Raw genomic sequence first — 20,160 nt, forward strand, 5'->3', positions numbered from 1 at the left:
GGAATTGCTGGGGCTGAGTTCCCAGCCTGATGTTCTTTGTGTCTGAGACATCAGTGACTCTGTCCCTGTCCATCTAACCTAGCAGTGTGTCTCACTGGGTGTGGCCACTGTCACATCCCCCTCACTGCCACCCGCCCACTCCTCCCTTCACATTTCTTGTCTGGGTGAACCATTGCCAAACTCGCCTGTGGCCCAGCTGGCATTCTTGGAGACCATGGGTCCTCTCTCACGCATAGATTCAGACATCATCAGGCCTTCTAGGTCTTTTCTTCCTAGATGGTTTTCTAGTTTCCCCTTAGCTGTTCAGTGTAAGGGCATTTCATCCCCTCCTGGCTGGTCACAAGACTTCAGTGTCTTCAGTGAATCCATCTTCTACATGATCACCAGAGGTATCTCAAATGGATAAAATAATAATAATTTGTAGTACTACTCCCTGCCCAAGTTCTTTCACACACTCCCTGCCATGTGCGAAAGAGCCCCACAGTTTTAGCTTCGTGTCCAGGGTATCATCTCCCATTGCATTACCCGTCCCTCACTCACATGGGGCCCCTTGCCAACCCATGACCTGGTTTTGCCATGTGCCTTGTCTTTATTGCTCACCTGGTTCATTTCTGTGTCCTTTGGTCCCAGTGTAGTTCTTGGTCCAGAGTTTCTGCTACCATGCAGGGATATTTGGGAAATGCAAAGAAGGGTAAAGGAGCTTGCACCGCGTATCCCAATTCCTGCAGATCTCCGGGTGCTCACCCTTGTGTTTCTCTGCGCAAAGCTGAGTGCAGCTGCTGAGTCTTCCAAGGCCTCACCAGCATCCCGATTTTCTCATGCTTTGCAGCGTAGGATGTGATGTGGCTTCAATAAAGTCTCAAACCGGTCGGTGTGAAGCATTCTTTGAGATCCGGCAGTCTGGATGTGAGCATTTTGATGGAGGTCGTTTTGTGTAAGCCCTGAGCCATTGTCTCTAGCAGAAATCTTCCAGGTAATGCGCACCTGAGCATCAAAGGCCTTCAATAGCCTGGCAGGTGTGTCAGCGTGGGTGGGGACAGCACCAACCTGTAGCCTGTAACAACAAAGGGGCTTGGGGGCCCAGTGTGGTAAGCTTTTTCAGAGTGGTTGGTTGTCCACTTTCGGATATGTAAGCTTCCTGGTTTTCTTAATGCTGGTAACTAACTCATATAAGGAAGGAAGGAAGGAGGGCAGGAAGGAAGGAAGGAAGGATGGAAGGAAGGAAGGAAGGAAGGTAGGAAGGAAGGAGAGAAGAAAAGAGGGAGGGAGGGAAACAAAGGTCAGACCAAACAAAACAGGTTCATGGGCTTGATTTATCCTGTGAGCACCAACCTAGAGATTGAAAACTAGTGTAAGAGAAGCAGGTATTTAATATATATATATTTTGGTATGTTTTACCTTTTATGGTACTTTCATGCCTGTATGCAAAGCCTAAAACCCAAGACAGGGAGATATTAAACCTCCATGGCCACTTAATTTTCCTGATCAGATCAGATGTAATAAGTATTGAAAAACTGATGCTGCCCATTGTTTTAAAATGTGTTTCTTTATTTTCTTTGTATTATTAGCTTTAAACATTCTTCTGAATGCACTCTTGCCACCTCTGTACAGTTAAGCTGGTTCAATTTAAACATTGTCATAAAGTTAATTTTTTATAAGATGAATCAGGTTATTAAATTTAGTAAACCACTTCCTTCATTATTTTGCAGAAACGTTGGCACTGTGCAGAATTGGCTTAGCCTTACTACATTTAGCTAATTAAACTGGTCATAGCTGTGGTATTACGGGAGTGAGGGATGCTATTCTCCTGGGCTTTTCCAGGACTTTTGCAGTAGGTAGCATTATTAAACTTTTTATAAAAGTCCACTCTAGAAATACGGTTTACTATAAACATGTTATGGTCCTTCCTGTTAAGCCATCATCTTTTGAAATATCCACACTTTGTGTCTTCACCAAAGGCAATCATGAAGCATAGGGAAATGGAGTTGTCTGCCGCAGCGTTTAAGACTAGACTAGCGACAGGTAAGGCGTTGCTTAGGTAAAGGAAGATGGGAGACCCACAGTGTAATTTCCCAGGACACAGGGAGAGTGGGCTGAGCCGTACCCACAGTCAGGAATTAGCTCAGGAGACCGGGTGCAAACTTGAATCCACAGCCCATTGCTGCCATCAGGTCAGGTGTTTTCTTTCTGGAAATAAAAAGTCCTTGGCTGGAGGTTCCTTTGTCAAGTGAGGCAGGGTGACTTCTCAGGTTTGTTTGGGAAAAAAAGTTTTGATAGGAAAAGGCCATGATTCCCGCCCCTTCCCCACCCCCAACAGATTTCTAGGTAGTATCATTCAAAACCACAGTGAGAGGTATCTTTGCAGGATTTCAATATTTATTCATTAGAAAGGAAGTCAGAGGGTTATCAGAATTGTTTGAACAATTTGGATTGTTTTAACATAGTCCAGAATTGTAGCTTATTAACAATCTATAAGAACCATTCATTCCTTTGGCAGATATTTATTGAATCCTACTGAGAGTTAGTCCCTGGGGATACAGAGATGAAAAAGGCAAAGTTTCTGAGGCATCTACAGTTAACCTGGTAAGCCAGCTAAAGCCCTCCTGGCCCTGCGTCATATAGACACTCTCTCTGTCCCTTAGAGATGGGGCTGCTAACAAATAACTAAGCATTGTGTCCACCATGTGTCCCCTTCCCCTTTATCATTTTTTTTTCTTTTTATACTTTGATGACAGTATGATGAAAGAATATTTCTGATGATTGCTTCTGACCTGGAAATTCCATAAGGACACAGAGTCCACCGTTTTCAGCAAGATCTGGGTGTGTAGAGCCCTGGGATTGCAAGCGAGGTTGTTTTGGGCCACTTCACGTAAACTCCACGTGGCTGGCAGCGTTTCGTTAGCTTGATGGATGCAGCCCATCATCAGCAAGGTTTTGTCCCATGCCTGCCCCCATCCAGTTTTGGAACAGTGGGGCGGCAAAACCTGGTGTTTTCTTTCTGTTTTCCCAGATGATGTTGGTACGTACCTTTTGCTCACTGGTGATAAGGAGAGAAATTGGCATCACGTATCAAAGTGAGAAAATTTTAATTATTATCTTCTTGTCCCCTGGCTTGGCGATATGGCTCCAAGCACCTGTACTGCATATGCCAAGGAGGAGGCAAACAGATTTAAGTGTCAAATAGTTCAGATTTGAAATCTCCTGTGCATTATTTTAACATCAGATTCAAGCACAGGAGGTCATCTTTAGGTAATTGAAGGTGAATGTCTTGGGCTACAGAACTTGGCATAATCTGAAAAATGACTCAGGTTATCTCACCAATGAAATTCAAGTGTGTTCCAGTATTCAGACAAATGGAATGGTGGATCATGTAGCTCATTTCTTTAAATTCTGATTGATGTTAAAGCCAGTCAGCTCTTGGAAGCAGATCTAGGAGAGAACTTTAATTTTTTAGTCAGAAAGACTGACATATTTCATGGGTCATTGCAAACCAGAGAGGTGGTAAGGACTTTTACTGCAAGGATTTTGGAAGGAACTGGGGACTGACATTTGCTTTCCGCCGACAGTGGTTACATTAGGCTCTTAGTGTATGTTTACTTCTTACCCTCCCACTTTAAGAAAAGAAAACCAAGTTTCTGATGGGTCAAAGGCATAGCCTTAGGTCCTGTAACTTATAAGTAGCTAGAGCTAGGATGAACCCCAGTGTGTCAAACTCCTGAGTTTGAATGTTCCACTCTGCTGTGCTGGCTTCCCTTGAGAACTAGTTTATATAAATAGACTGGCCTCCGCGGAGATTAGATATATGGAAGGGATATGAGGGAGTGAACTTTGCTAGCCTCACATGGCACTCTCAGCAAGATAATGATGCTCTGATTTTTCACACATCTTTACATTATTTTGGAAACAACAATTTATGGTCATTTGGCATGGCTGCAGGTGAGTTGCACTGCTGCCTTTTCTAGTAAAATTGATTTCTTCGTGTTTGCAGTACATATACTGTATATTAGCAGCCCCCAACCTTTCTGGCACCAGGGGCTGGTTTCGTGGAAGACAGTTTTTCCACGGATGAGGGGGTGGGTAGGGAGACGGACTGCAGAGCTCAGGCGGTAATGCGAGCAAAGCTTCGCTCACTTGCGTGCCACTCACCTCCTGCTGTGCGGCCTGGTTCCTAACAGGTCACGGACCGGTGCCTGTCTGCAGCCCCAGGCACCGGTACCCCTGCTCTATATGGCCCTCCGTATGGCTCACAATACTCGGTACTTTACTCTTCAGAACAGTGGTATGGTGTTCAAGCCCTGGAATTAGACTGTCCCCCATCCTCCCCTCCCCTTCCCTTTCTTCTTTTTCTTTCAAATCACTGATGTACACAAATTCTAGTTGTTCCACATCCTTGGCAACATTTGATGTGCTCAGTTTTTTTTATCAGCCATTGTAGTAGGAGCCATGTAGTAGTATCTCGTTGTATCTTTAACTTAAATTTTCCTAATGACAAATAAGTTTAAGCCTTATAAAAATAGTTGTTTTTCTTCTTTTTCTATTATGTGGAAGAGCTTATGTGAGGTTGATGTTTTTATTTTCTTAAATGTTTGGTAGACCTTACTGTTCAAGACATATGGATCCGAAGTTTTCATTCTGAAACTTTTCTTTAAATATATAGAACCTTCTTGCTTTTTCTATCTCTCCTTGGAGCAGTGTTTAAGTAGTGTGTGGGACTTTGTCTTTTTCACCTGTATCTTGAATTTATTGGTGTAAAGTTGATCACCATATCTTCTTAAGATCTCGCTAGGGTTTGTAGGATCTCTAGTGATGTCCTTTATTGCTCCCAGATGTTGCTTACTTGTGTGCTTCCTGTGAGCTGGCCCGTGTACCCTCCCACTTGCTCTCTGGAAGTCTGGCCACCCCTTTATCAAGTTATTTTCAAGAAAAAGACTTTGGCTTCTTTGTTTCTCTGTATTTTATGATTATTTTATCTTCATTAGTTTTTCCTTTTATTTTTATTACCTTCCTTATACTTTCTTTAGACTTAATTATCTGCTTTAAAGATTTTCTTACTTAATGGACACTTAGTTCATCTTCTGTTTAATATATGTATGTAAGGCTATAGGTTGTCCTTTATCCATGGCTTTAGCTATGTTCCATTAGCTTTGATATGCACAATTTTGTAATCTTTCAGTTTAAAATATTTTCTAATTTTCACTAAGTTTTTGAGTCATAATTTCTTATTTAGCATATATATTGCTTAGTTTTTAGTTAGAGTAATTTTCTGGGATCTTTTTAATGATTTCTAATTTTATTCCATTTTGGTCCAAGAGGAAGTTTATTGAGACTTGCTTTTGGCCCTTCATGTGGTCAGTTTTGGTAAATATTCTTAAGTAGTTGAATGTACATTTTGCTGTTGTGTTCAGAGTTTAGCATATTCAGTTATTTCCAGTTTATCCATTATGTAGTTCATATCTTCTGTATGCAGCAGTCCCTCTCTGTATCGCGGTTCACTTATCGGGCCTCACTGTATCATGGGATTTTTAAAAACATTATATTTAATTATTTATCACAGATTTTTTGCTACGTTGCGGGATTTTGTGGTACTGTATACGTATGTTGTTAAAGTTATGTAGGCTTAAGAGTATAGAATATGTTTAAGAACATAAGTAGTGTTTATAAACATGTGGAAAAGGTTAATAAGGGAGTGGGAAAGGTTAATAGGGACTGGGAATGGTTTATAAGTGTGTGGGAAGGGTTTATAAAGCCTTAAAATATATATAAATACTAAAATAAATGTAAGGTTCCTACTTTGCAGATTTTCACCTATCGCGGGGGAGGGGGGGGCGTCTAGAATGTAATACCCGCAATAAGTGAGGGAATACTGTACTTCCTATTTGCCTGCTTATTTTATATTATTGATATATTAAAAATCCTTCACTCTGATTATGAATTTGTCTATTTTTTCCTCTTAATTCTGTCAATTTTTGACACACACACACACAGAGGTGGGTAAATACAAATTTAGAATTGTCACATATTCCTAGTGGATTGGAACTTAGTATTATGAGATATTCAGCCTTTTCTTTTATATGACTTCTTTTAGTTACACAGTTCATTCTTTCTCATTCTTTTACTTTTAACTTTCTTATCATTATGTTTGAAGATCTAAAACGTAACACATACACTTTGTAAGGAGCATAGTGTATATGTGTGTTTTATGCAGTCTAACAATCTGTCTTTTGATAGTATTACTATTGTTTTTTTGACACCGTGGGTCACATCCTGGACTCTCAACTTGGTTTCCAAATTCAGCTTTTATTGGTTGAGTGGCCTAGCGTAACCTCTTTTGCTTAGTCATATATGTATGTGTGTATATATATGTTATGTATGTTTGGATTGCAGTTTTTAGTCCATTTATATTTAATGTAATTCCAGATATATTTGGGTTTGGGGTTAAGTATAGCACCTTATTATTGGAGATATATATATATATATATAATATATATATATATATACACACACATATGTGTGTGTGTGTGTGTGTGTGTGTGTGTGTGTGTGTGTGTGTATATATATATATTACACACATAATACAAGAGTATGGCCTGGCCTTCACCTCTGAAATCAGTGTGTTCCTGGGGCAGGTTTTCTCAGCTTCAACGTTGTTGACATTTTGGGCCAGATGACTAGTTGTTGTGGGGGCTGTCTTGTGCATTGTGGGATATTTTGTAGCATCTTGGGCCTTGGTCCATGAGATACGTATAGTGTGCCATCTCCAATTGTGGCCACTAAAAATGTCTTTAGACTTTTGACAACTGTCTCCTAGGGGGCTAAATTGCCTCTGGTTGAGGACCACTAGGGTAGAGTATGTAATGCTCAATAAAGGCCATTCATCATGACTCAGTGTTTTGTATTTGCATTTTCTAATGTTGACTTTCCTTTAAACCATAGGGTTTGAAACTGCCAAGTCTTTTGCCCTCCATGGTGCTCATGTGATCCTGGCCTGTAGGAATATGACAAGAGCCAGTGAAGCTGTGTCACGCATTTTAAGAGAATGGGTAAGCAAGCACTTGACCGTTTTTCTAATTGTCAAACACACATGCTGGGATAAACATATGGGCGTTTTAGTATACTGCATAAAGTTTATTGCTCTTGGAATAATGTTTTCTTTATTTTTAAGGCCATATTCACTTTGTTTACTTTATGAATGAAAAGGACAAGCAAGTCTATTATCATCCACACATTTGTTTATAGTTCATTGTCAATGTTATCTGCTTTATTAGTCAGAGGTTGGAGAATGTTTACTCGTCTGGCTCATTTATTAAAAAAAGTAAAATGTGGTTAACACCCCTGAATACAACTTAGGTTGCTATACTTATGGTTTTTAGGTTTAGAAAGGAGCAGACTTTAACCCTGTCTCAGGTTTTTCCTTTGTACTTTTTTCTCTCTGTGTAGATGTTGGTATTGATATGTCTATGCACAAATATTCATTGAGAGCTTGCAAGTGCTCTTGGGGCTAAGGATAGAGCATCAAACAAAACAAATTCTCTATACTTTCTAGGTAGAAGAAACAGACCATAAAGGGATAATTACATCTAATATTTTACATAGTGTCAGGTTGTTATAAATACAGTGAAAGGTAATGAAGGTGTGTGAGGGGTAAAGTGGGACAGTGTGGACTCTTTCAGATTGGGGGATCAGCAGAGAACCCTCTAAAGGGGTGACATTTGATCCAAGACCTGAATGGGATGAAGAAGTAGGCTGTGCCAATGTCAAGGAAAATACTTTTTAAGCAATGGGAACAGCATGTGCAGAGGCACAGAGTTAGGAACATGCCTGAAGGATTCAAGAATCAACAGGGAGGCAAGTGTGACTGGAGCCAAGTGGAAGGGGAGGAGGTTCCAGAGATGCTCCGGGGGTATCACGTGGGGGCTCAGAGGCAATGGTGAGGAAGACATTAGTGGGTCTGAGCCAAGAGTGACAGAGTCTGATGCATTTTTTTTAAAACATGACCACTGGGCTTTGGTGTGAGGTATAGACGGCATTCATTTATTCAGTTGTCATTTATTTACATTTTCATGAAGTGCAGCACCATCACAGGTACTGGGGCCTACAGTTAAGGAAAAACAGAGGTTCCCACTGTCTTTGTAGAACTTTCAGCTTAGAGAGGAAGACAGATTTAAGCAAAGAAATACAAACCTCAGTGTAAACTTGGGATAACAGTCCATGGTACTAAGACGTATGCGGCACTCCCAAATGGAGACTAATGCCAGGGAGGTGGGGGCATCAGAGTTCCCAAGAAAGAATTAATTGAGCTGAGATCTCAAGAAAGACTAGGGGGCAGGTGGGAGAGGGGTAAGGTCGCAGCAGACAAAGGGAATGGAGGAGGTGGAGGAGGAGATGACAGCCATGTGCCTGAGACTGGAGCGTGAAGGGGGTTGGAGCATCCGTGCCAAGGCTGTCTTTATGTTCTGAACACTGTGGAATATTTCTTGCCATGTGAAGAAATAGACCATGGTTTGTTTAAGAGAATGTCTGGGGTTCTGGATTGAAAATTTATGAAAGTCAAGAAAAGGAAGATTTGTTTCTGCTTTCTCAAGCAGAATTTTAAACTCATTGTATTTCAAATAAACCTGTGCCTTAATCTCACTGGATTTATTATTTGGGGTTAAATTAAAAATACAAAATAGGGTCCATTGTTTTCCTGATTATCTTAGTATCTTTCTAATGACAAAGTTAAAAAACTAATAACCTCTATTAGTTGGTATAGCAGTAATTTTTAGAATTGTATAAAGAGAATAAATTGTAATATATAGCTTATGGTTTATATCTTAATACAAAATGGGAAAGTATTAAGTAAAAAGTGAAATTCCCTCTCAGTCTGTCTCTTGGAATATAAGTATCATTAACCTTGCTTGTGTATTCTTCCAGAAAAAGTTTGTGTATGCTTGCAAACACACACACGTAATATACTTTGATTTTTTTTTTTTTTACTTAATAATACAACTCTTTTCTTATCTTGCTCATATAGATCTACCTCATTATTTTTAACTGCTATACAGTAGTCCAGTATGTGTTTATGCTGTAATTTATTTAACCAGTGCCCCTTTTTGGAGGACATTCGGGATGCCTTCATTATTTCACTACTCCATGTGGTACTCTCTGAAAGTTCAGGCTTTATTGCATTTTCATTCAAAACTGGGCCTTCACAGTGGAACGGTGAGCATTCTTAATATATACTTTTGTGAGTACACTCCTAGGGCAGATCCTTAGCACCGGGCTCATTGGGTTAGAGGCAGGTGTTTTTAAAATACTGGTAGCAGTTTCCCAGTTTCTCATCTAGTGTTGTTCCAGTTTCTAGCCACACTGTCAGTGTAGAAGAGTGCCCAGCACCAGAGAGTGTCAAACTTGTAAAGCTTTCCTCCTTGGTGTTATATTTAAATTAGAAAAATCAGATTCCAGTGGCCCTAGTGATACTGTAATAACCATCTTATCCAATAACATTAATGTTTAAACTAGTCTTGGAAGATAATGCTAAGACACAATTATTTATGCATTTTAAAAATTGTCTTCCTTTTTCTTTATATATGAGAATGGAGTCTGAGTTTATCCCATTATATCTACTGTTTGATGCTTAGAGGCAGAAGTTCCTGGATTTGCTCTAATCATCTATGGGATTTTGGCAAATCTTCCCATCTATTTGGTGCCTCAGTTTTCTCATCTCTCATGAAGACGGTTGAATGGGATGATCTGAAAGACCCACCATTTAGTTTTCTTGCATTTTAAGCCGTAACTGGGTTCCTATGAATCAGTTTCAGATGACAGGATTTACCATTGTACAGTTTCATTCTACCTGAAGTAACTTGAGGTTGACCAGGAAACAGCACTCCCAGAGAAAAAATTACCCCGAAATTTCACCGGCAGGGATGTGAGCACAGGAAATGGGAACAAAAACAAAACTAATAACTCACATGGTGTTTCAAACATTACAGCAAATTTTGTAGGTTGTAGACTGAAGAAACTCAACCCTTTTACTATCTCTCTCATCCGCTCGCTTGTTTTCTGTGAATCCCATCATGCAGTGTTCCCTGTTCCCCCTGGGCTGGGGTATGGAAGGTCAAATTCAGCACCAAAAGCTGTCATTACTACCTCCTGTCATTGCACTATTAACACAGTGCTGCGTGTATGGGAACTTCCCTTGGCAATCTATGTTGAGCTGGGGTTTCAGGCCCTCCCCACTTCCCCACTCTCCATATGAACTGGTCCAGTTTCCTTCGGGCCCTTCCTTCATTTCTGTGAAGGAATTTTATCTGTTACATCATTAAATACCACCTTCTTGTGTTTCTCAAGGTCAGTTTGACCTACTCCAGTTTTCCCAGCTGCTAGCCAGCTTGAGCTCGTTCACACTTTATTGGAGATGAATCCTATAACAGTATCGGAACTAAGCAGGTACTGCAACATATTGGTACCTCTCAGGAGATTCTCAAAATGGTCCAAAGTTTTTTGTTGCAGCAAAAGCTCATTCAGAAGTCCTTAGGTTGCTTGACTCAGTGTTGGCTCGCATGTGCCGAGGCTCCATGGGCAACCTCAGCTCAGCTCGGGAGATAAGAGTTCATACTTCCTCTTCCATCTTGTTCTTCCCTGCCTGGCCTTCCTCTTCCAGCCCTCACTGCACATTCCCAGAATTCCTCTGATCCAGAATACTCATGTCTGCCTTCAGGCCAGTGGACATTACTCATACACCCTCCTTGGGACACCCAAGGGCCACCGTTTACAGGGTGGGGCAACATAGGTTTACAGTTGAGTTTGCGAAACGCTGAGTTTATTCTTATATTATTTCTTATTAATTATTGTATCATTTTCCATATGTTCAACTGTGAACCTGCTTTTGCCCCACCTTGTATTGTGTTTCTGTCACGTGCTGTGTGCTGGGCAAGGCACTTTATGTTCTTATTCAGGAGGATGCAAAAGCCTGGTTTTCTGGGTTTTACAGAAGAGCTGATGTGGGGCTCAGAAGGGTGAGGAGACTTGCCTAGAGCCACACACTGGTGAGCACAGCTTCTGGCACGTCCCTCTGTCCTGCAAACCCAAAGTCCATGTGCTCCACCCACAGCCTGGCTTTCCTACTACATCCAGCACCAGACGTGTTCCTTACCTTTCACGCTTTGCTTTCAAAATCATTAGGTGCTATTTGAGTGATTAATTTCAGGATTAATCCTATTTCTACTGTGACATACCTTATTGTCTTAAGCAATCCTTTTTCATTGAAAATATCTTTACTTATATGCATGACCCATGGACATGAACTAAGGGGGGTGGGATTGCTGGGGAAAGGGGGTACTGGGCGGAGGGGAGCAAAGGGGAAAAATTGGAACTATTGTAACAACATAATCAATAAAATATACTTAAAAAAATGAAAAAGAAAATATCCTTTATAGAGTTCTCAAACCACTTTTGGGGCAATCCAGCTATTTAATAAAATATAACTTAAATGGGAACACATTTCATATGGGATTATATTAAGAGCCTATATATAATTACTGCTAATAATAATGATTTCATGGGCAAATGCCCTCCTGCTGAGATGTTTTGGAGGCTCCAAAGTTAGAAATAAGAGAAGAATGGAAAACAATTAAAATTGGATAACACAGACACTGCAGAAGTAAACCACCCTCTTAAAAGGCCAATCCATTTACCATAATTAAAAAAGGAGGGAGGATGGGTCCTTCAGCCCCCAATCATATTGAGATGAAGCATCTCTGGAAGTGGGGTTCCTGTCTATGTTGTTAAGCAGTCCACCTTCTGAGGCTGTGGTGTGGTCTACCTCATTCCCTTCCTTAAGTGGATTGCAGACTGACCTCGAAGGCAAGTACTTATTACTTTTGTCATTATTCCAAGGAGCTCATCCAGCTGGCTGGGTAGGAAGTTTGTAGTTTATCTTCCTGTTTTCAGGATGGAGTGGATTCTCTTTTCTTAGGCAGCACTGTCTGTATGTGTGGCCTTCACGTGGATGCTCTAAGGCTGGCCCCCTGCTAGGTCTGTTGCAACCCTGCATTGCCATGGTTTTTACTGTTCTTTACTCAGTAAGAATTTATCGGATCGCGGTTTTGTTGTTGTTCTAATGGATGTCTGGCTTGTCCCATGCTCCACACTGAGATCTAAGGATTCCAAGAGACGTTGTATAGAAAGAACAATAGCTGATAAGGTATCAAAATGCACTTATAAACAGTCACAGCAAAACCCACACCCGAATGCAGGGCTCCTGAAAGGCTAAGTGGGGCTTTCACTTCCTCCTTCCTCTCCTCCTTCCTTACCTTACTACAGTTTCTACATTTTCGATTCCTAAAACCTGGGGTCCCATACTTCTGGTCCTGGGAAGGAATGAGGTTGAACGGAGCGGGAGCAGATGGACCTGAGGTCCCCCACCTACCTACGAGTTGGGTAACGGAGGAACGAGCTGTGGTGGAGGAGGCATTGAACGAGGGGGAGGGATTGTTTTGAGTGTCCAGCCTGCCTCACTCGTGCCAGGCCCTTCCTGCATCTGTTTATCAGTTAAAGAGGGGAACAGGAAGTATGGCTGCCGTTTGTGAACTGTGTGGCCCAGTGACTGTTCTAAAGCTCTAGCACCTGCTGGGGACTGAGATAACCAATGAGCTTGGTGGAAGTGGGCTGGCGTGGCAAGAGGAGCTGGTAGCCCTTTCTTGGAATTGTTATGAGACCTACTCCTGATTCCCCAGAATGCATCTTGGACCCATTCTCCCATTATAAGGGAGAAGTGATCCATGTATGTTGAGTTTGATGGGAAGGTTTGGTCCCTGAGAGAGACTTAGAGCCCAGTCTTTTCTGACCTGTCTTTTTATGTGGCCTAGCCGACAAGTCATCCTAGAGACTGATGAGGATGACATACCTTCGGCTAGGGCAGTGCACCAGAGATTCAGCTCAGCTGTTCTTGTTTTCTCACCGGTGTCTAACTAAGAGTTCCAAGGAAGGCTGGGTGGTTTTCAAGATGCCTCCTGGGCAGGTGTCCCTTGTGGGGGATTGATGTCCCTTGAGGAGGGCAAATCCTCTTCCCTTGATAACAACTGCTATAAAATGTGCTGCGTTATAATGGCAGAGATTAGAGGCAGATCAGCCTATGTAGACCCGGGGCAAGTTTCTTAACTTCTCTAAACCTTAGTTTCTTCATCTGTAAAATCCAAATACCAATCTCTATGCCCGGAGATATGGGTGACTGTGAGTATTAAATGCATTGACTGTACGTGTATTTAACACGTAGCCAGGAATAGGTCAAGTGTTTAATTAAATGTTAGCTACTGCTATTAATAACAACAATAATAATAATTTCTTGTTTATACATGAGAGTACAGAGAGATGCTTACTTTTCTTAACTCTCCAAGTAGTTGAAAGAGGAGCTGTAGGGAGGATGTTTATCAGCATGATTCCAATGGAGTTGCAATGAATTATTTGTCCGTCTTCATCTGTCTGGACTCCTACATTTTAATAGATGTGTATTTAGTTTGTTGATTAGTATTTTCCAGTGGAGCTCATATTAGCGCTCAACTGTCATTTGAAAAGCCATCTTAATTATTTATGTGATTGCTTTTTCTTTTGTATTTACAAAGAAATACACTTTGCATATATTTAAGGAAGATGATTAAGGGATCAGTCATCAGGAACAGCGAGCAACGGTTCGTATCAAAATGGTTATTGAGAAAGCAGGGAGATGAGGGGTAAAAAGAAAAGATTTATTAGTCAGAGGTAATGGAATGTACATGTGTTAGGGAGAGCACATGCTCTGTTGATTGTAGTCATATAGTTTGATGCTGGGGAGACTGAAGCGCTATAATTATTCTAGTTGTCAATACGGTTGATACCAGGTTTATTTATCTAGTTGGAGTGAAGGCATGTGGAAAGCTGACAGAATTATGTCATATTGCAGCTTCATTTAACATTGGGAATAATAATTTTAATATTATTTTCAGCTATGGAATACTTAGGTATCAACCAATGTATTAGGCATGTGGGTTCAACACTTTGCTGTGCTTTTTTTTTTATTTTTTAATTGTTGTTCTATTACCGTTGTCCCATTTTCCCCTCATTGCTCTCCCCTGCCTCGCACACCTCCCGCATCACCCACAGTCAATCCCCACCCTGCTGTCCATGTCCATGGGTCATTTATACTAATTCCTTGACTAGACCCTTCCGCTTCTCCCCCCACCCCTTGTGACCCCCCTCCCCCCACTCTTGTCACTGACAGAAGATACTTGTTTATGTGACTCTGGTTCTGTTTTGCTCATTTGTTTGCGTTGTTCATTAGGTTCCTGGATCAGGTGAGATCATGTGGTATTTGTCTTTCGCAGCCTGGCTCATTTCACTAAGCATAATACTCTCCTTTTAATAGATACAAAAGCCCTGTGTTTTCAAGATATGATATTAAGGAGTGATGGGCTAGGATGTTGAGTAATAAATTGCTTGCACTTTTAGGAACAACTGGTGAAATCCAGCTATTTTTAGGCTCCCTTAAATCCACTCAGTGACTTTATGATGGTATAGCTTTGAGTTGTGCAGGAATCTCCCCCAATCTCCTTTGATAACTAGAGCTTAAATCCCATAATTTGCCTTTACAGATCGAAGGCCAAAGTTGTGACGCCTTCTTTTATATGGTGTGTGCGTACTGGGGGCGTCGTGCAGCATGCATGGCGGGTACCGCCCAAGCCTCATGCCTGTCTGAGCTGGAGACTTGTCTCAGAAAAGATCACCACTGTTCAGCGCATCACAAGTTATAGGGCTCATCCTCATTGTTTTGAATGATCTTCAGCTAAAGAAAAATATAAAAACTATTAATATTATTAATAGTCATAGGTTATTGGGAAAAGTTCATCTTAAGTCAGCCTCTAGATTTGTTCCTCATTTCTTTGCTTTAAAAATTGTTTTTATGTATGGTATTGGATTTTCAATAAATAAAGTATGATATCAACAAGTCTGTGAGCCAGCAAGAACTATATAAACCACTTGCTTAAATCAATAAGCACATACACATACAGACAAAGGTAAAGATAAACTTCTAGAGTTCTCCCTCAGGACATTTTTGTTTGCAAAATGTCACATTGTTATGGTCACCTGCGGGTGGAGGTTGGGTATTCATAGCTGTCTCTGTACTAGATACTATGCTGAGCGTTTAGTAATGAAATATTTATGTTATGGGTTTGTTAAACCCATTTTGCATACAAAGCATTGGAGGCTAGAAGAAGGGAAAAGGCTCGCCTGAGCTCACACAGCTGGCAGCTATGTGGTAGATCCAGGATAGGAGGCCATATTTTTCTAACCCCAAAGCCATCTTGTTACTCAATCCAATATTCCTGGTGTGCGTCGTCAGAAGACTGGCCTCTTTTTATCAAGGACTTAACCCAGTATTGCATTCAGAGAGATTTGCGTGTTTATGCATGAGTGTTTCTTTGTTTATGTTCTGAGGATACCTGTGGTTCCCTAGGAAAGAGAGCTTCACAAGTGGCTTTGTGTAACCCGATGGAGTTGATGAAACTCACCAAAGGAAGCTCTTTTCTCCTCAGACTTCCACTTCAAGTGGTGTATATTGTACTTACTGTTCTACTTAAGTTGGCTGTTTGACCTTTCTTGTCACAAGCCCAGGAAAGATTTTTATCAGATAAATTATTCATCCTCCTCATAGACATAATTGGTTGCTAAAATATTCTGACTTTTCTCTGTCTCCAGAATGCCTAAAACATGTGCTTAGTACCTACCCTCTAAGTTTTCCATTTTCTTTCTCATTGCGAAAATTTTGCCTTGACCTAATCTGGAGTGCTATTCATTGTTCTTTGATCACTGTCTCTGTGTTTGCTTTCTTTTCTTTCTTTTTTTAAAAGAAATTCTGGCCACCTTCTCGGTCTTGAACAGTATCTTTCAAACTTTATATTCAGTGTAACCTTTGTATAACCAGGGTTGTGATTAACCGCAGAGTTTGAGAGAGTGAAAGTCAAGCCTAGGTGGCCGGCTCCACGCCATCACTCCCAATCATGTGAGATCCGAAGCAGATGCATCCTCGCATTACCGTGGGGTCCCCCGAGTTCTTATTAAGCAATTTTGACATAGTTTGAAGAGACAGATTTCATCCTCAGATGGTATTCAGCTGATGGCTGAAAGACCTGCTTCTGGCCACTAGGCATTTAGGCTCTCTTATTTAAGAGGGGAAAATATGCTAGAGGCTGTTTTTCATGTTTATTATGGGGCATTTACAGAGAATCTCACACGTAGCAGGTGTGAGATTAAGCAGAGAGGAGGAACACCTTTTGTGCACTAAAACCTCATACGCAAGGACAAACAGAGATACACCTGTAGCCAGCCAGGTAGCCAGTTGCAGAACAGGGCAGCACACACTGCAGTTGGTTAAGGTGTACTTTAAGCATGTGTTTAAAATAGATTGTTTTTTAATTTATAGGGAGGCAGCCCAGTGCTGTCGAAGTAGCACAAGCTTTAGAGTCATGTAGACCTGGGATCGAATTCTGATTCCAACATGTGCTCCCTGGGTATCCCTGGGCAAATTCAGTCATCTCTTTAAACCCGGATTCATTTTTCTGCAGAATGGTGTTAATAATGGCTATCAGGGTCATGGTAAGGATGAAGTGAAGTAACACATGTGCTCTCTTATACAGAAGCTGGCACAGAGTAAAGACTCAGAAAATGGTAGCTTTAGGAGAGGCTGAGTTATTCAGCACAGATTTCTGAGGTTGGCCCTCAGAAATCTTCCTGGAAAACGTTTCCTCCTCCCTTTCACCCTCCTTGTCCCTCCCCATCTTCCACTTCTTCTTCCTCTCCCCTCTCTTTCTCCTCTTCCTTATTCTTCTCCTTCAAATGATCAGAGTACTAGGAAGCAGCCACACCTCTTTTCATCTTCCCATCAGTGTCAGTTCATACTGAGATGAGCTGAGGTAGAGAGCGGAGGGTTCCTCCTATCGCTGTGGGGCAGAGAGGTGACGTCCATGTCCCTTGTGCCCGTGCTCCAGTACGGAGCTGGCTGGTCTTTTGCAGAGGCTGGGGTCAGTGCAGGAGAGAAGTGGAACTGGCAGAACCGACCCTGTGTCCCCAGGGGACTCACCTGGAAGCAGTCCTGCCCCTAAGTCAGCTGGCATGCAGATGTAGCTAGATTTTGAAGACCCTGAAAAAAGGAAGCCTTGGAAGTGACTGGAGGCATTTTAAAATCTGTCCCTGGACAGAGATCAGCTGACTTTGGCGTAAACTCTTCCAGTGATGGATAAGCCCCTCCCTCCCGAGGCATCCCATCCTATTTCTGCAGATCTCTTAATTAGAAAATCCTCCCTTGTACCAAAGGCAGACTCTTCCTCTAAGCGTCTTCTACTCACCTGCCCTGGTTCTGTTTGCCACGTTCTACTGGGCCACCTGCTCATCAGAACCCAACTAATCTGCACATCTTTCAAATTCCCTAATTAATGAATCCATTGTTATTGAAGACCTTGGCTTACTAAACTTGGTGGTGAGGCTGGCCTCTCATTTCTTTTCACCCTCTGTCCCTCTTTTATTGTTGGATTTTGGGATGTGCATGGTAAGGCATAGCAGCTGGGGAGAACTCTGTCTGCTTTGGTGTCCTTCAGCAGGTGGCAGATTCGGAGCCCAGATCTGCTTCACCTTCCCCAGAGTTAATGAATCAGTGCGAATGAAGAACACAGTCTCCCCTAAAATGACTGAAGAACATGGCATTCATTTACCCGGTCATTCTCAGGTTCTAATTGTTCCAGCTACAGTGTGATCTATACACTGGGTAGCTGGGAGAAACTTCGCTGCATCTTTGTAATGGCTTTGTTGTTGTTTATTGAGAGGGGCTAATTAACTTTGATTATTGCACTAATATTATGGCACTTTGACAGCCCTTCAGATTTACGACTCTGGGAAAATAAATAAATGAAATGCAGGTGCTGGAGCAGAAAGAATAAGTTATTACTGAACTTTAATTACTTGGAATGTGTAGCCAGGAGAGAATTAGTTGATGAATTACTGGATGCTTAAAATCTACACCAAATTGTAAGCAATATGAAGACAAAATGAAAAAGGGGGCTGGCAGGGTGCTATTTTTAAGGCAGGAAAGGAGAGGGCACATTTGTAATGGTCTCAGTAGCATCCCATTGATTAATCCCTATGGTTTCCAATTCTACAGAGACTTACACAGTGTTACTCAAAGCATGGTCCCCTACCCACAGTGTCAGCATCACTGGGCAACTTGTTAGAAATGCAAATTCTTAGGCCCCACCCTCGACCTAGTTGATCAGAATTTCTGGAGGTGGGGACCCAGCTATCTGTGTTTTGCAGTCCCTCCACGAGACTAATAAACACAAAAGTTGAGAAGTTCCGCCCTAAAATTCCCATGCTGTATGATTTTTCTCTTTTCTAAAAGGGCAGGTACAAATTTTCATGTTTCCTTATCAAAAGTAAAATGTTCTCACAACCTAGTTCACCAACTAGCCCAAAGATTTTGAGATAGTTTTTTTAAATGATACAACTATTTATTAAACTTCAGTTCTGTGCCAGGTATAGTGGGTAATATAAGACAGTTTTGAATATTGTCATTACCCTTAAGGACTTTACATGTGAGGTGCTATTTCTAAATCGTACCCCTGCAGAACCCGGTAAGCAGGGTAAGAGTGGGACTCCTAAAGCTCATGAAAGATGCCTTCTTTCCCCATGAGCTTCAAAATAGGATCCTTGAAGACGGAAGAATCTGCAGGTTGCAGTCAGCCCAGATGGTGAAGGCACATTCCAGGGGCAGGGAGGGCCTGAGCGAAGCGTGGGGGCGTGTCCGGGGAATGGAGAAGAGCCAGGTTTGGGTGCAGTGTGGTGAGCAGGCCGGACGCTGACGTTCAAAACCAGATCATTCAGGGCCATGGATCCTATTCTCTTAGGAGAGCAGGCTTTATTCTTTAAGTCCCAGCAGCCGTTGAAGGATCTGAGTGTGTGTGTGAGGACACAGTCCACACTCGGTGATGTAGAAAGATGGATGCTCAGGCTGAATCGGAGAAGGGGAGGGTAGAGGCTGGGAGACGCCGTTAGCTGGTCAGGTGGAAGCTATGAACTGGGAAGGATGCGAAGGATGATGAGTCTACTTGCTTATTTCCTGACATTCAAGGAATACTTTTCAATCCATCCGCTGAGCCCCAAAGGATAAAAATAATCATCCCTTCCAATGTTTCCTGCTCTGAGAACCTTTGGAGGACAACATTTCTCACTCTTAGAAACTCTGTGGAAATAGAAACATGATTACTTACCCACAACTCTTTCTTAGGAGTGAAGTGATCAGACCATTTATTGTTCAGACCAGGTAGTATTGAGAGCCAAAGGAGGGGATGTTGAGAATTATGCCAGGAGAGCAAGCACGAACAAGGAGAAAGACTAGGAACTCTGAGCAAGATACGTACTTAGGATAATCCAATAATCCAATGAGACTGCACTTGAGTGGCTGGCCTGGCTGGACTCCACACGGAAGGGGTCAGGCCTGGCTTCTGACAGGGCAGAGTAGAGCTTCACCCTGGCCTTCGTCCCTTCAGGTCTGGGTTGTCCCCTGTTAGCACTTTTCCTATTCAGAGGCTGCTGTTTTCATTACCATGAAAGTTCTGCCAGCCTCCAGCCCAAGACTGTCTCTATTTCTCGCACAGTTGCAAGTGTAAGTGTGACTCCAGATCTTTTGTGGCCGAGCAGGCTGCTGTATTTTTATTCCAGACCCTTCCTCTTGTATCGTTTATCCCACCTTCTGGAACCTTTTGGATCCTCCTCTTATGGATACTTGAAGAATAGGAATGGCCTTCAGTGTTAGACCTAGCCAGACCCTTTCACAGTAAGTACATAGTGGTCATTGCCTTCTGTTTGGGATGACCTGTGGCTTGTCTAATCTATAAGCGTGGACAGCTGAGAGCTGGTTAAATGCTTATGTTCAGCTCTGGGTAAATTTGCATTACTGGCACACATTGATGTCAGTGGTCATGGTCACATTGCCGACTTGAGCCGCTGTGGATGGCATCTTTGCAGACCTCAAAGAAAAGCAGATAGAATTGTACATTACTTCAACGTGTACATTGAAAATAAACTTTTTTAGTCATACATGCCCCATTGGGTTTTGAAGAACTCCTTTAATCATTACTTTTAGGGCATATAGTA

The 20,160-nt window shown here is 41.9% G+C and overlaps 1 protein-coding gene across 1 annotated transcript in view; it reads left to right on the forward strand.

Moving 5' to 3' along the window:
- Window positions 1-20,160, forward strand: part of WWOX (WW domain containing oxidoreductase) — a 907,032-nt gene that overhangs the window by 41,808 nt on the left and 845,064 nt on the right. The window contains exon 5 of the mRNA XM_090260500.1: window positions 6,934-7,040. Within this exon, the coding sequence (XP_090116626.1) occupies window positions 6,934-7,040 (107 nt within the window). The remainder of the gene's footprint in view (window positions 1-6,933; window positions 7,041-20,160) is intronic.

Source organism: Furipterus horrens, unplaced genomic scaffold (genome assembly GCF_987537825.1).
Source record: "Furipterus horrens unplaced genomic scaffold, mFurHor1.1.pri manual_scaffold_13, whole genome shotgun sequence".
NCBI lineage: Eukaryota > Metazoa > Chordata > Mammalia > Chiroptera > Furipteridae > Furipterus > Furipterus horrens.